General features: G+C 39.4%; 1 protein-coding gene and 1 long non-coding RNA gene across 9 annotated transcripts in view; both read left to right on the forward strand.

Moving 5' to 3' along the window:
* The first annotated feature begins 1776 nt into the window (after positions 1-1776).
* Positions 1777-12946, forward strand: part of BRSK2 (BR serine/threonine kinase 2) — a 309427-nt gene continuing 298257 nt past the window's right edge. For 4 of the 8 annotated variants that reach the window (XM_085062820.1, XM_085062821.1, XM_085062824.1 and 1 more), the window contains exon 1: positions 1781-2243. In XM_085062820.1, the coding sequence (XP_084918946.1) occupies positions 2150-2243 (94 nt within the window). In that variant the 5' untranslated portion in view covers positions 1781-2149. Of the gene's footprint in view, positions 2244-6923; positions 6982-12946 lie in introns of those variants that run through there. The other 4 variants (XM_085062817.1, XM_085062818.1, XM_085062816.1 and 1 more) reach the window with 3 other exon arrangements.
* On the forward strand, positions 9467-12177 carry LOC146436530 (uncharacterized). Its single transcript, XR_014852911.1, has 3 exons — positions 9467-9761; positions 10592-10617; positions 10877-12177. It is a non-coding gene; the product is annotated as an uncharacterized LOC146436530 (long non-coding RNA).

Here is a 12946-nt window from a genome sequence, read left to right on the forward strand (position 1 = left end):
GGACCTGCCATGCTGGTTGTTGGTGCTGTTTTCCCCAGATTTCTGCCCTCTCTCCCCGATGAGGGTCTGCGGGCTCAGGTGCGTGAGGTGACACAGGCTCTGAGGGGAGAACGCGTGAGGCGGCGACGATGAAGGGGGAGCAGAGGCGTCGTGGGAGAACAGCGAGCAAGGAAAGTTCTGGGGAGCTTGGAGAAATGGCAATTGGGAGTTGAGTTTAGTAGAAAGGGCAAAGTAAACACCTGTAGGTGCTGGAAGGGGCAGAGGTTGCCATCGGAAAGACACAGAAGCAGTTGTCTCAGAGAAGGAGTGTCTGTGAGTGGTCACACAGGGTGCGGTGTGCAGGGGGAAGCTGAGGAATGGGATGGTGTTTTGGAGCTTGCTGACAGGTTGCAGCACTGACACATTCTGGAAGTGAGTAAAGCTGAACCATAAAGAGCAAAGCAGGGCTTTTTTTTTTTTTTTTTTTTCAAAGCAAGTGTTAGGGTTTTGTTTCCTGAGGAAACCTTGGAATTGGTTTAAGGTTTCAGTCTAGTGGCCTGATTTCCTCCCACCTCCTCATCTTACTATCTCCTCTGCAACCTGTTGGATAATGTTGTCTGTGGTACAGGTAGAGAGCCAATTAGTAGTTTCATAGTTATTTACAAGAGCATCTGTTGTCTGTAGATATAGATATTTTACAAAGGTAAACTTCTCACTTCAAAAAAACGCAAATAAACAAACCTGAAATAGACTTCTCTCAGTGAGCAACAGATAATAAGGTTTGTACAAGCTTTGCCCTCTCTTTAGTCTCTCTTTACAGGCTTGTCAATGCTTCCCCCTCTGACTTGAGAATTCTTGCTCTCTCTGTGTCTCAGTTGGAATTTGAATAGCAATATCTTGATCATTTTTCTGTCTAGAGTTAAGTAGGTAAGAGAAGGTAAAAATTGAACTTGTGTGTGGTAACAGCTTCAGCTTGATATCCCTGGAGTCTGGCTGAATCTGGTTATGGTCCTGAATCCACAAGGTACATAGGCTGCTGCTGAACTTGAAGCATCTCTGCAGAATCCCTTCTTTCATCTAGCTCCTTAATCTCTGAAGGTTAAACACAGGCATAAGTCTTGGACAAAAACAGTGAAAGTTTTCTTACACTGCTAGTGTGGTGCCTGTGGATCAGGCAATCTGTTCCTATTACCATCTAATCCCTGGATTTTCAGTTGCAATTTTAATTAAGAGAGTGGCCATTCAATTTCTAATCTGTTCATCTAAGGATCTGAAATTTATTTTTTCCCATGAAATTCAAAAGCAGAGTTCAGTGCTTACAGGATTGTCCCTATCATTCTTCTCCCGCTGGCCCTCCTCTTTCCCCAAGGCTCTCTTTAAAGGGTAAAACCCTCAGGAGATACAGGTCCAGCAGAATCAAACAGAATGAAATAATTTCCCAAGCTCATTTTCAGAAGCAGTTTTGTTTCCCCCTTTCCTATTTCCTACCACAATCTTGCCTTTTCTTTAATAATCTGGAACTGCAGCTGCACAGTGGAGTTGAATTCAAAGGTTAGAAAAAAAAAAAAGAAAAAGAAGTGTATGTTTGGGTCTTAAATTAATATACACATTAAATCATATTTAATTGTGCCTTATCAATAGGCTGATGAACTTAGGTGATTGCTGCTGCCATTGGTCATGATGCTCTGTAGCAGGCAGAGGCAGCAACTGCTGCTGATGGAAAAGAAAAGGTAGTGGAAGGAGGAGGGGAGAAGAAGGTGGGAGACGAGGGATTGGCTGCTTTTAATGTCATTCACAGCTGCGGGCCCCGGCTCTTCCGCCGCTCCAGCTCTGGCTCTCCCTTGAACAGCTCCTGGAGAGAACAAGGCGTGCGGAGCTCGGATCACCAGCATCATGCTCCTTGGGCTTGGATCGTAGATCCCCCCCCTCTTTGAACATTAAAATAACTCCTTCGTCTTTCAGCGTCCCAAGCAGACCCAGCGAGAAAACAAGCACGTGAGAGAGAGAGGAAAAAAAGAGGAGGAAGAAGAAAATCTGCAACCAAGGGGACTAAAGCAAAGAAAAAGAGTGCTTTGCTTGCACAGCTGCAAAGTGGGAATTTAAAGAGCTGCAGAGAGAAATTCCAGCTCATCAGCACATACACATTGCAGAATTACAGATCCAGGTAGAAATGACATCAACAGGGAAAGAAGGCAGCGGAGCTCAACATGCACAATATGTTGGACCCTATCGTTTGGAGAAAACCCTAGGAAAAGGACAGACAGGTTGGTTCTTTTGCAGCAGCACCGGTGCTAGAGGGAAGGTGCTGTAGCAGCCAGTGAGGTGTTGGGGATGGGGTGTTTGAGGGTTCAGGTTTTCCCATTTGCTGTTTCAGTGCAGATAATATTCATAGGGGATTTGGCCTTTATTTGTTTTTAGTATTTATTTTAATTCCTTCTTTTCTTCCTTTTTTTCTTTTATCTTTTTCTTAAAAAGAAAAGAAAAAAAGCCCGGGATGCTTTATGTTCATTACTCCTGCTAATGGGTGTTGTTCTGATGACAGCCAGAGTGCATGCAGAGGAAAAAATAGATGATCTGCTGGTGGTGAATTTTCACATCCGTTTCTTCACTGCCCTACTTAGGAGCATTTTTCTTTTTAATCAAATTATATTGAAATTAAAGGTTCACAGCCTGTAGTACCGAGGAGGTGGTGGTGGTAGTGGGGGAGTCACCAGCAGTATTTCATGACATCATGATTGAAAAGGGTGTAGTCCTTAAGGTGCAGTTGGGGGGGGTGGTGGAAATATGTACAGTATGTCTCTGGCACTGACTGCTGTGGGTATTTAGCAAATATGGATGGATGGGCTGGTGGTTTTTGTGGGTAGGGTCTGAAATAAAAGAAAAATAGAGGATCGGTAGCAGAATTCATTCTGGTTATGCTGTGTTTTTGTAGGAGGGGTTGGGAGGGGGGAAGGGAGGTTATTTAATTATTTTTCTTAAAGCTTGTTTATGAAACTCACCCCCAGCAGATTTGCCTGAATGGAACAATGGTAAGAAATATTAAAAAGAGGAAAGCGAGTGGAGGGAATTAGCAGAGAGCAGGTGCTTCTGCCCTACATGACATAATTAGATCCCCTAAATGCGTTCAAGATCTGGACTTACTGTTGCTTGCTTGGATAGCATATTCACTTCAAGGGCAGGGGAGTATTAATTGGAAGAAAAACCCTTAAAAAGAAGCCCAAATGTCTTCCTTTTTATTTTTTTATTTTCTCATTTTATTTTTAGTAACAGGTGCAATAAGCAATGGCATCTGGCAAATTCATTGGGTTGGGATCCCCCCAAAAGTGGGTTGAGACTTGAGATTATAATTTAGGGAAGGGGTAAGATCAGGCATAGGGGGGCTTCTTTGGGCATGTGGGTGTTAAGTGTTGTTCATTATGGTGGGACAATAAAACATGATGCATTGTGGTGTATTTTTTTTTTTATAACCCAGCCGAGCTTTGCCCATCTGTTGTCTAAAGGATTTAATAGGCGTTTCCATCCCCAGCTGCTGCCTCTGCTCTGCCTGCTCCCTCACTGCCCTGCGTGGCAGCAGCTCTGCAGTCCGCAATTTTCTTACGGACACAGTCAAAATCCAGATCTTTCTCTGTAAGAAGCAATGCTCTTCTGAGATGATTGATTATAACCTCCCCCCCATCCTTCCCCTCCTCTTCACAACCCCATAGCAACCGTTCAGAGACATGGATGAAGATGACATTGTCTTCTAGTGGAAGTGACTTTTATTTATATTTCTTCTTTTTTTTCCATATCTCTTCAGTGTAGCAGCTGCTAAAGGTAGTTCTCTGACACTGTTTTGGTTACCACCTTTATCCTTTGGATAGCTCAGTGAGTCTTCTGCAGCTATGTTTTTACTAAAATCTGTTCTGATGATGGTAATGAAAATATTCTTCAAGAAAAATTGTGGTATATTATTAATAAAACTGCCCTATTTCTGCTGATAATCCTTTCCTGAATACTCCAGGTGATCAAAGAGCCAGCTATAGATGACAAATTCATTTTTGTCTTCATCACCATTTCCTTTTTTTTCTCTCTCACCTTCTCAGTACCCCTCCCTTCCCTTTAAATACAATTGTGCCTGAGATTCCTGAAAATACAGCTGCATTAACCTTTTGCTCCATGTTCTTATAGCCTGACGTTGTGGTCCTAAAGGGTTATCTGCAGCTTTGGTTATTTTTTTTTCCTCTCTGCTAATCTTCCTATCTTCCTCCTAAGTGATTAGAGACGTGGGGGTGGAGAGAGAAGAACAGGATGTATTTAGAGGCTTGCTGCTGTTGGCCTTTGCAGTTATTCAACCAGCTGGACAAGGGTGAAAGTTTCCTTTTGCAGTTTTACCGTATAACTGATCTTTATAGATAAGTCTCTGTGGTTTGCACACATGAATGCACATGAAATGCACAATACATGGTGTCATACAAGCTGAAGGTGGGGGAAGGAGGAAGAGAGATCTTGAAAGTAGCTGATGTCAGTCGGTGTCTCTCTTGTTATACCCGCCCTTGATTAATGGAATAATGCACTGGGGTGAAATCTAACTCAGTATTAAACATACATGGCTAAATATGGAAAGATGCCTTCTGGTCTTCTCGCATGTTCTGTGCTAATCACATTTGGGAGCATGCAGAATGGCATGAACAGTGTGTGGCATGTAGCTCATCATCATCCTGCTTGTTTTGGAGGGTAAGCAGGCAATCTGCAGCATTTTAGGAAGAGGATGAGCAGTACAGTATGAGGGCCTGGTTCACCACACTGTATTGTGTATCTTTGCATTTGCATTGCAGTGGCATACAGATGAAGGAAATAGTGGTTGTAATCATTCCTTTAGAGTTTGGCTTTAAAGCTAGGAAGATTAGGAGGTAATGTCTTGGAATTTATTTTTTTTTTCTGGGGGGGTGAGGAAGACTGAGAAATAAAATCTGGCTAAATGTAATGATGAATAGAAAGAAAGTGTAAGTTGTGTTGCGAAGTCCTGTCCATTTTGCAGTGATCTTCATATCTATCATTTTTTGTTTGGAATGTAAAATTATTGACTCTATAAAGTTGTTTTATATGGGCAGATCTAGCTTTGCTCCTGGATACATTGGCATTATACAAATGTATTAATCATTCTTACCTCTGCTTTTACTGACATCAAAAGAAGAGGTTTTGGGGAGAAGTGTGGGTTCATTCTTAGTTCAGAGCAGACTTGGAGAGGGTGCCATGGAGAGAGAACTAAATGGTAGGTAGAGTTCTCATTGGCTTTTTCTCTCTGAAGTTCTCGCTGATTGCCATGTAAAAGCTGAACAAAAGTGTTTACCAGCAGCAACCTACTGGTCCCTGCAAAGAGGTCCAGTTGTGGTCTCTTGGGACATTAGTGGGACCTGGTGACATCTGGCTATGGGTGGGCAAAACTGACAGGGAAAAGCCTTCTGTTCAAACGGGTGGGTTACAGCTGAAAGTGTTGATTGATCAGATATTCAGAATTTGTCCTGAGCAGCCTTCTGGGCTGGTGCGTCACACTTGCCGAGGGTGACTGATGCCACAAAGAGAGGATTAGGGCCTCTTAGGCTGAGAAGTTGGAAGAGAGCTACACAGGACAGTGCTGAAAAACGGTTGTGCTTAGGTCTTTGCTGCTAGTGGGAATGACAGAGGGACAAAAATTATTTTTAATAATGCAGCATATGAATTCAGTGTATCATTTGAGTACTGTAGCAAGATGGTTTGCTTTTGTAATAGGTTGAATTCAGAGCACCTCTTCTTGACGTCATCTAGTGGCATAGCTCATGGAATCTCTATTTAGATGATCTTGCAAGAATACAAGAGGCATCATAATCTTGATTGTTATACTCAAAAAATCATTTTACAGAACTGTCAGCGTAACAAAAATCACTATTGTATATAAATATATGGGTGTGTGGAGAAACGTTGCTTTATCTCAGTTTCACAGGTACATTCTTTTACAGTTAATTATAGGAGGTTTCCGTTGTAATTAACAGTAATGAGCAAAGGATGTGTGTCCTGTTACAATAACACAGGTGGAAACAGTGTGCCTTGAGAAGTCCTAGTCACACCTGATCATGAAGCAGTGTTTTAGGTTTAGGTAAAAGAGAGGCTTAACTCCATTTGCCACTGATTCTGCATGAAACCAGCTACTTGTGTATGTCTTGCTCTATTTTTTTTTAATTTTTTTTATCATTCCACGGTTACCTCTCTTCATGTATTTCTTTTGGCCTCGTTAACCCCTATTTCACCCTTGAAACTCTTAACAGTAATTCAAACTGACTGTAGTGAATATTTATTAATCAGTGCAAAGATGAGGAACTGAAGTATTTCTTGTGAAGGTCTTCAGCATTTTGTAGGGTTTTCTTGTATTTTCATTTGACAGTCACTGTATAGGCTTCAGCATTGTTTGCTGTAGCACTAATTCAATGTCTGGTTGAAATTTCTAAAATGCTGATTTGTCTACAAGCAATAAGTGATTGGCTCTAATTGGGAGTTACTCTATTCACTTTGAGATAAACTTCATGGGAAGTTTAATGTTGCTTATCTATTTCATTATGTTCCTTTTATTCTGTTTTAAGCCTGGTACAAAGAGTCCTGCTTGAAACTCAGGGCACTTTGACCTTCACAAAAAGTGTAGGGGTTCCCTTTTCTGCATTGCATTCCATATAGCTTACAGCTATTTTGGTGTATAACATGTTAATTATATATGAGCCATGAGTGAGGTGTTCAGCAGTGTGCTGTTTGGTTATGTAAGAAAAGGAATCATTAAATTTGGGTCTTAGTGAATTTAATAGCCTTTTATTTAGTGAGAGCCTAAACAGGATGTTTCTTTACAGCCATAACCATCTGTTTCCATGACACTGGCAAAAACTGAAATTTGTTAATTTTTTTATTTGTCTCCATCAAATTTGGTTGAAAGTGAAAGCTTCATATCTGTTCAAGGGATGTTGGGTATTCAATGTGATCTCAGAAGCCTGGTTTCCTTAGGTAAGTAGGCTAAACAAAGTATATCCTTTTCATTCATACTGCTATAATTTTTTTCCTAACTCAGCGTATTGGATCTGGAGAGACTCTAAGGGCTACAGCTTTCTTCCATTTCGCTGTCTAGATGAATATATCATTGTAAGACGTGTAAATCATTGTAGTTTTCCTCATGGCCTTTTTAAACACACAAACAAACCAGTATATATCCTAATAATGTTTTCATACATATACTTTGCTTTCCTTATGTAAGTTTCTTTTGAAACACTATAAATCCATACTCCTCACCATGATAGTCTGTGAAGACTTCAATGTTGAGTAAGTAATCATAGAAATAAATACTGCAGGCAATACTGTAGGTAGCAGAGGTCTTAAGAATGAAATTTTCCCAAGGAAGGTTATGCCAGTGACTTTCACTTAATGGATTATCAAGTAATGATTATGAGTTTTGAGAGATTTGCTCTTTCTTAACTTTTTCTACCTTTCATCTGACTGTTCAAAAGTACTGTTTGCCTGCTTTACTGACTGAACTAAACTAGTATTACCCTGCCACTTGTCTGAACTGGAAAGTTTGGCTATCTCTTTTCTGACTTTCCCTCTTTTTATTTGTTTTGTTTTGTTTACTGTTTGAACTAGCAAATTCCTGTTTACTAAATGCAGTGAAAATGATTTTTAACTTCCGTTCTTCCTCAAACTTTGTATGGGCATGCCATTAGTCTTTTACCTCAATATCAATAGCACAATTACTATGAACTTACAGAAACAGCAGCAGTCTCTGCATTGTTGTTTTTCTTTGTAAAGCACAGTAAGTTTTCTCACCCAAGAGTTGTTAAAATTCGGGTGCTGTCAAATGAGTAGGACTCTATGACTATATACTTATGTTTCAGACGTCAGCAGGAACTATGGAAGCACTGATTTCACAAATAGGGCGCTTCACTGTTCAAGCACTTTCTGCTTTCCATCACTGTTCTAATGTCATTTTGTTCTGCTACAGTGAGAAGGACTGCATTAGGGTGAGGAGAGAGGTTGAAGAAAGGGAAAAGCTTCTCATTAGAATTTATGTCTTGAGAGGAATTCTTTTGATCTCTAGAAAACCGGAGATTTTATGAGAAGACCAAGTGTAGCGTTTTAGGTGGGTTCTTACAATTACTTTTGTAAACTGAGTGGAGCAAACAGTGCGTGCTTTGAATTCTCCAGCATTGCAATGTTTTTCACTCTACCATAAGTTTACTCCACATATTATATTTTGGGAAGTCTTTAATATTGTGCACTTTAGAGAGTTAAACTGTAATTGGGAAGACAAGAACAAATGCAATGCACACTTGAAAATTAGTAGGTATGTAATATAGAACAAATGTAGGTGGTGGAAGAATTCCAGCTTTCAGAAAATTTTGAAAGGAAATGAGAAATTTGGAAGTAATACCCTCTGAAGTGAGAGACATTGCATGAGGAATGTATTGAGCACACTGGAAAACAGTCATAATAAGATGAGGTGAAAGCCTGAATGTGGATTTCCACGAAGGTACAGTAAAGGCAGAGACATAAATGAATGTTCAAGTAGTGGTCCTCTTCAAATGTTAAGATGCTGTAATTTGCCCTTGTGAAGTCAGTCCATGTTTTAAATTAAGCTGGCTTCAGTATAAAGATCATCAACACCGTGATAAATAGATGAGGGTGGATTTTTTTTTTTTGTTTGTTGTGGATTGTCCTATTAAGAAATATCCCAAAGAAATTTTCTGGTTTTGTTTTAAACAAGTCAAAGATGTTTAGCAATCCTAGTCAATAATGCTGTTCATTCTGCTTATGGAATATGAGGAGATTGTTCCATTTCCAATTCATGCATAAACATTATGTTTTTCTACAAAACAGCCATAATGATCTGTAGAATAACATGAATAATTTGTTGTAAATAGTGTTCTTAATGAACTTGAACCGTCTTCATCTGCAGTGTCTGTAAATGCAGAGTGATTTCCTTTATATCCTTATTTGTTTCAGATTTTCTGGCAAACAGCTATTTATATCTCCTTTCCCCAACTGTCTTCACCTCACTTATGGATTGGTTGCACTTATGCAGTATTCAAAAATTTGAATTGTACTCTCAAATGTAGTCTGTTGGATATATTGCATAAGAGAATTGCATTCTACTTGGATTGTTGTGCTATCACTTCAAACACAGATGTTTGCAAGTGCAAACCAAAAATTCAGTTTTCCTGGTTGGTTTGGACATGATTCCTATGAGCATCCATGCTTGGTAGATATAAGTTTTCCAGAGAGTCTTTTTAAAAGGTACACAAATGTGACCCAATTAAACTTAATTTAAAATGCCTACTTTAAGAGCATGTTAATATTGATCATCCAGTTTCATTTTACTTACTCTACATTTAATTTTGAATAGATATATAAATTTTTATTAATTATGTTTACAGACTAGAAACATTACTAATAAAAATGTTAAAAACCACACTAAAAACATCACCCCCAAGATTTTTTCTATTGCTTCATAGCTTTTGAAAGTTGAGTTTAAGTGGAGTTTTGGTGGAACAGCAGAATTTGTTTTGGTTCCTTTCATAGACGTGCATCACTGGCTATTAATGTAGCTGCAAGGGTTTTGTTCTTGGATGTGTCATTTGTGGCAGAGATGCCTGTAAGGATGCAGTTTTCCTGTGGATGTTATAAACAGGAATACACTGTTTTCTTTTGCAATGACCTTGGGATAAACTTTTTAAAGGCTATTAAATGCAAGCATGTCATGAGACTAATGATAGAAAGCAATGTGGACAAAGAAGGTAAATGGTGTGTGTTTAAGCAAATCCAGGTACATTCTCTTGCAAATGGTACTGTTGCCTTCACAGAGGGCAGAGTAACCTTCAGACTGCTGCGGGTGGCTGATGCATAGTTATTCAGTGCTGGAGTTGGTAGAGTAGGACGCTTACCTTGATGTGTTAGCGTTCTTGATTTTATTTTTGAGGAAACGATTTTGTTGTTTCCCGAAGGCCCCAGAGACTTGTGTCAGCTGATACAAAGTAGCCCTAAAGCTGTCCTAAATAACTCCCACGGAGTTCTAATGGCCAAGTTTACTGTTTTGCACCCCTTGGCTGTGCCAAGCAGTTTCTACCTTTTAGACTTCTGTTGCACCTACTCTGGCTTCCTTGATAAAGGTTATTGCCTACTTAGAAGGGCCAGGAATACTTCTTAGAATTTTTTTTCACATAAACATTTGTAATTTGGGATGGGGTAGGGTTAGACTGGAAGGGACCATTCTTTGTGTAGCTCGCTACAGATAACAAGCTGCTTTTCAGTTTCTTATCTTATATCCACCCGTTGATAGTGGTTTGATTATTAAGGATTTTGGAAGAAAGCAGATAACTTGCCAGCTGCTGACAAAAGGCGATCATTGCTGGTGAAAACTTTGCACTGAGATTTGTAAAATCAACTGATAGCAGATGGGTTAATGCAGGGTGCAGGGGGATACTGAGGAGAGAAATCATTGTCAGGTGGCTTAGGGTGGGGTGCAAGTATTATCTATTTTTCTTTCTTGTCTTAATGTTCCAACACTATGTGGGAATTATAGGCATGATAATATTTCCAGTGAAGTACTTGCATTTAATTTTTTAAGGAAAGCTGTTTTCAGGCATCAATTTAGTAAGTGCTCTTCTGGCTCTGCTTCTACTTACAAAACAACGTGCTGTCTTTATATCCTGAGGCTTTTGCGATTTTGATTTGCTATCTTTTGCGCTATATGCTTAACGCGGGAGAAAACAAATCAGTGTGGTAATGTATATATTTCTTAATAATGTCTGCATTATGTATGTATTGACACACTCTGTTTTTGCAGTGTCATTCCTCTGTGTGTTCAGCTTTAAATGCCATAAACTGACTCCTGTTGTATTTTGTCTATTAGAAGCACTACTGACTGCCACAGAAGTAATGGAGGAGCTGGTTTCTGGGAGAAGTAAACTGGACTGGACCAAAAATGTGTTAATTTTTTGCTGATTGTCTAAAGCCTACTCTTAGAACTATTAAATTTCAGTCTGACAAAGTGGAACAGCAGCTGCAAATGAGAATGTACCAGGTCTTCATACTGAATCATCAGGGAATGATGATGGTATTGCTTGGTGCTTTATCTTCTTTCATTCCTTTTTGTAATTATTTTATGTGTGGCCAGCAGTGTAGATACTAGATTTCTGCACAGATGCTCCTATTGGAAAAGTGATTGCTTTTTTGCTTTGGTCCAGGATGAGGCATGCCAAAGCCCTGGTTCATAGTTTTGGCTCATCTGCCTTACAGGAATATAATTTATAAGGAAGAGGAACCTGTGAGAACATATTTGCAGCTAAACATGAGCTGGAGATGTACTATTTCCTTTTTAAAAATTCTATTAAAAAAAAAAAGTCCTGCTCTGATAAAGTCTGGGTTTAGCTAGCATAAGACTTTGCTAAGACTACTGTTTTGTTGCATTTGAGTTAAAGCACAAGTTTAAGTGGGGAAAATAAGAGTTCATATCCCAAATCTTTGTGGTGTGAAATGCGCTGTGTGAGATGTTAAAAATTTTTTGGATGTCTTTTGCTGACTGTTTGCCAGGAGAGAATTGGGTTATTTGTCATGCCAGCCATTTGCCCTGGGGTGAGTTTCATTCAGTGATTGTGTGAATTCCTTTTGATAACTGTCACCTGTCCCTAAGATTAAGGAATGGATTTGACTCTAAGATTTTTACCATACTGGAATCTCTTATCTTTCCTAGTTCTCTATTACAAAGCTCTCATCATATTTTCAGGTTTTAAATGATGGGTAGCTTGGCTGTCATGTTGAGACAACCTGCTGGCAGCAGGTACAGGTTTGGTCTACAGGTTTCTTTTTGAAGTCCTCATCATCTGGGTTTTTTGTTTGTATTTTTGTGGGGGTTTTGGGGTTGGTTGTTGGTTTTTCTCTCTGCTTTTGGGGTTTTGTTTATCTTTGTTTTAAACTTTGAAGTTATCTTCAAGATGGAAACTGGTTCAAGGATTGTCATCCTAATTTAGAGGCTACTAGACAGGTATTGGATTCTTTCTACAGCTGCAGTCTCTTAGAAAATTAAGATGCTAGGAAGGTATTCTCAAAAAATTTTTGGGGATGTTACAGTTCGAAGGCTGAGACCCTTAATTGTTTAGGCCCTATTTAAATAGGTTCATTGTTACTGCTAGAAGAGCTGGTAGAAGTACTCAAGGACATAGCCCATATCTAAATAAGCGTATATTGTAATATTTTTTTTTTAACTGTATGGTCATGGTAGACTGAAATTAAGGTACTTCTGTAGTTTTCTCCTACTTATCAAGATGCTTTGTCTTTGGGAAATTAATACTGATGCACTGTATGTGCTTGGAGAATTATTTTCTCTTAGGTGTATTCTTTTTCTTCCACGTTTCATGTGTCTTGCCTAGCTTGTGAACTGAAGGAAGGATAATTTGTGTTTCATTATCTGCATGTAATCCCTTTCATGCTAAGGCACTAATCCTAGTAAGGCCTTTGTGTGTGAATAGGAAGTTCCATTTAAATATAGGAAGAAGCTCCTCCACTGTGAGAGTGGGTTGCACCTGATGCCGGTTGCCTAGAGATGTTGGGAAGTCTCCTTCCTTGCATCTATTCAAATCCAGATTAGACAAAGCCACTCCAGTTGACTGTGCTTTGGCCAAGGATGTTGATTTCGATCTGCAGAGATCATTTCCAGCCTCACCTCTTCTGCTATTCTTTGTTACCCTGTGCAGCTAAACCATAACTTGCTCTGTGAACTGTGAAACTAAGGAGCTCCATATTCTCCAGTTTTTTACCCTGTGTTCCTCTGCTGCTCCTACTCTCTCTCTGTCCCTTGTCTTTTGGATTAGGTGAGGACAATGTTTGTGGCTCATTTGGAGCTGTCTCTGCTGCTTGACCATCTTTTTTCTTTCTCTTGAAATACATTAAGGATTAAATCACAATTGAGCTTTCCATAATGGGA

Source organism: Lichenostomus cassidix, chromosome 5 (genome assembly GCF_008360975.1).
Source record: "Lichenostomus cassidix isolate B80296 chromosome 5, HeHo_3.0, whole genome shotgun sequence".
Lineage (NCBI taxonomy): Eukaryota > Metazoa > Chordata > Aves > Passeriformes > Meliphagidae > Lichenostomus > Lichenostomus cassidix.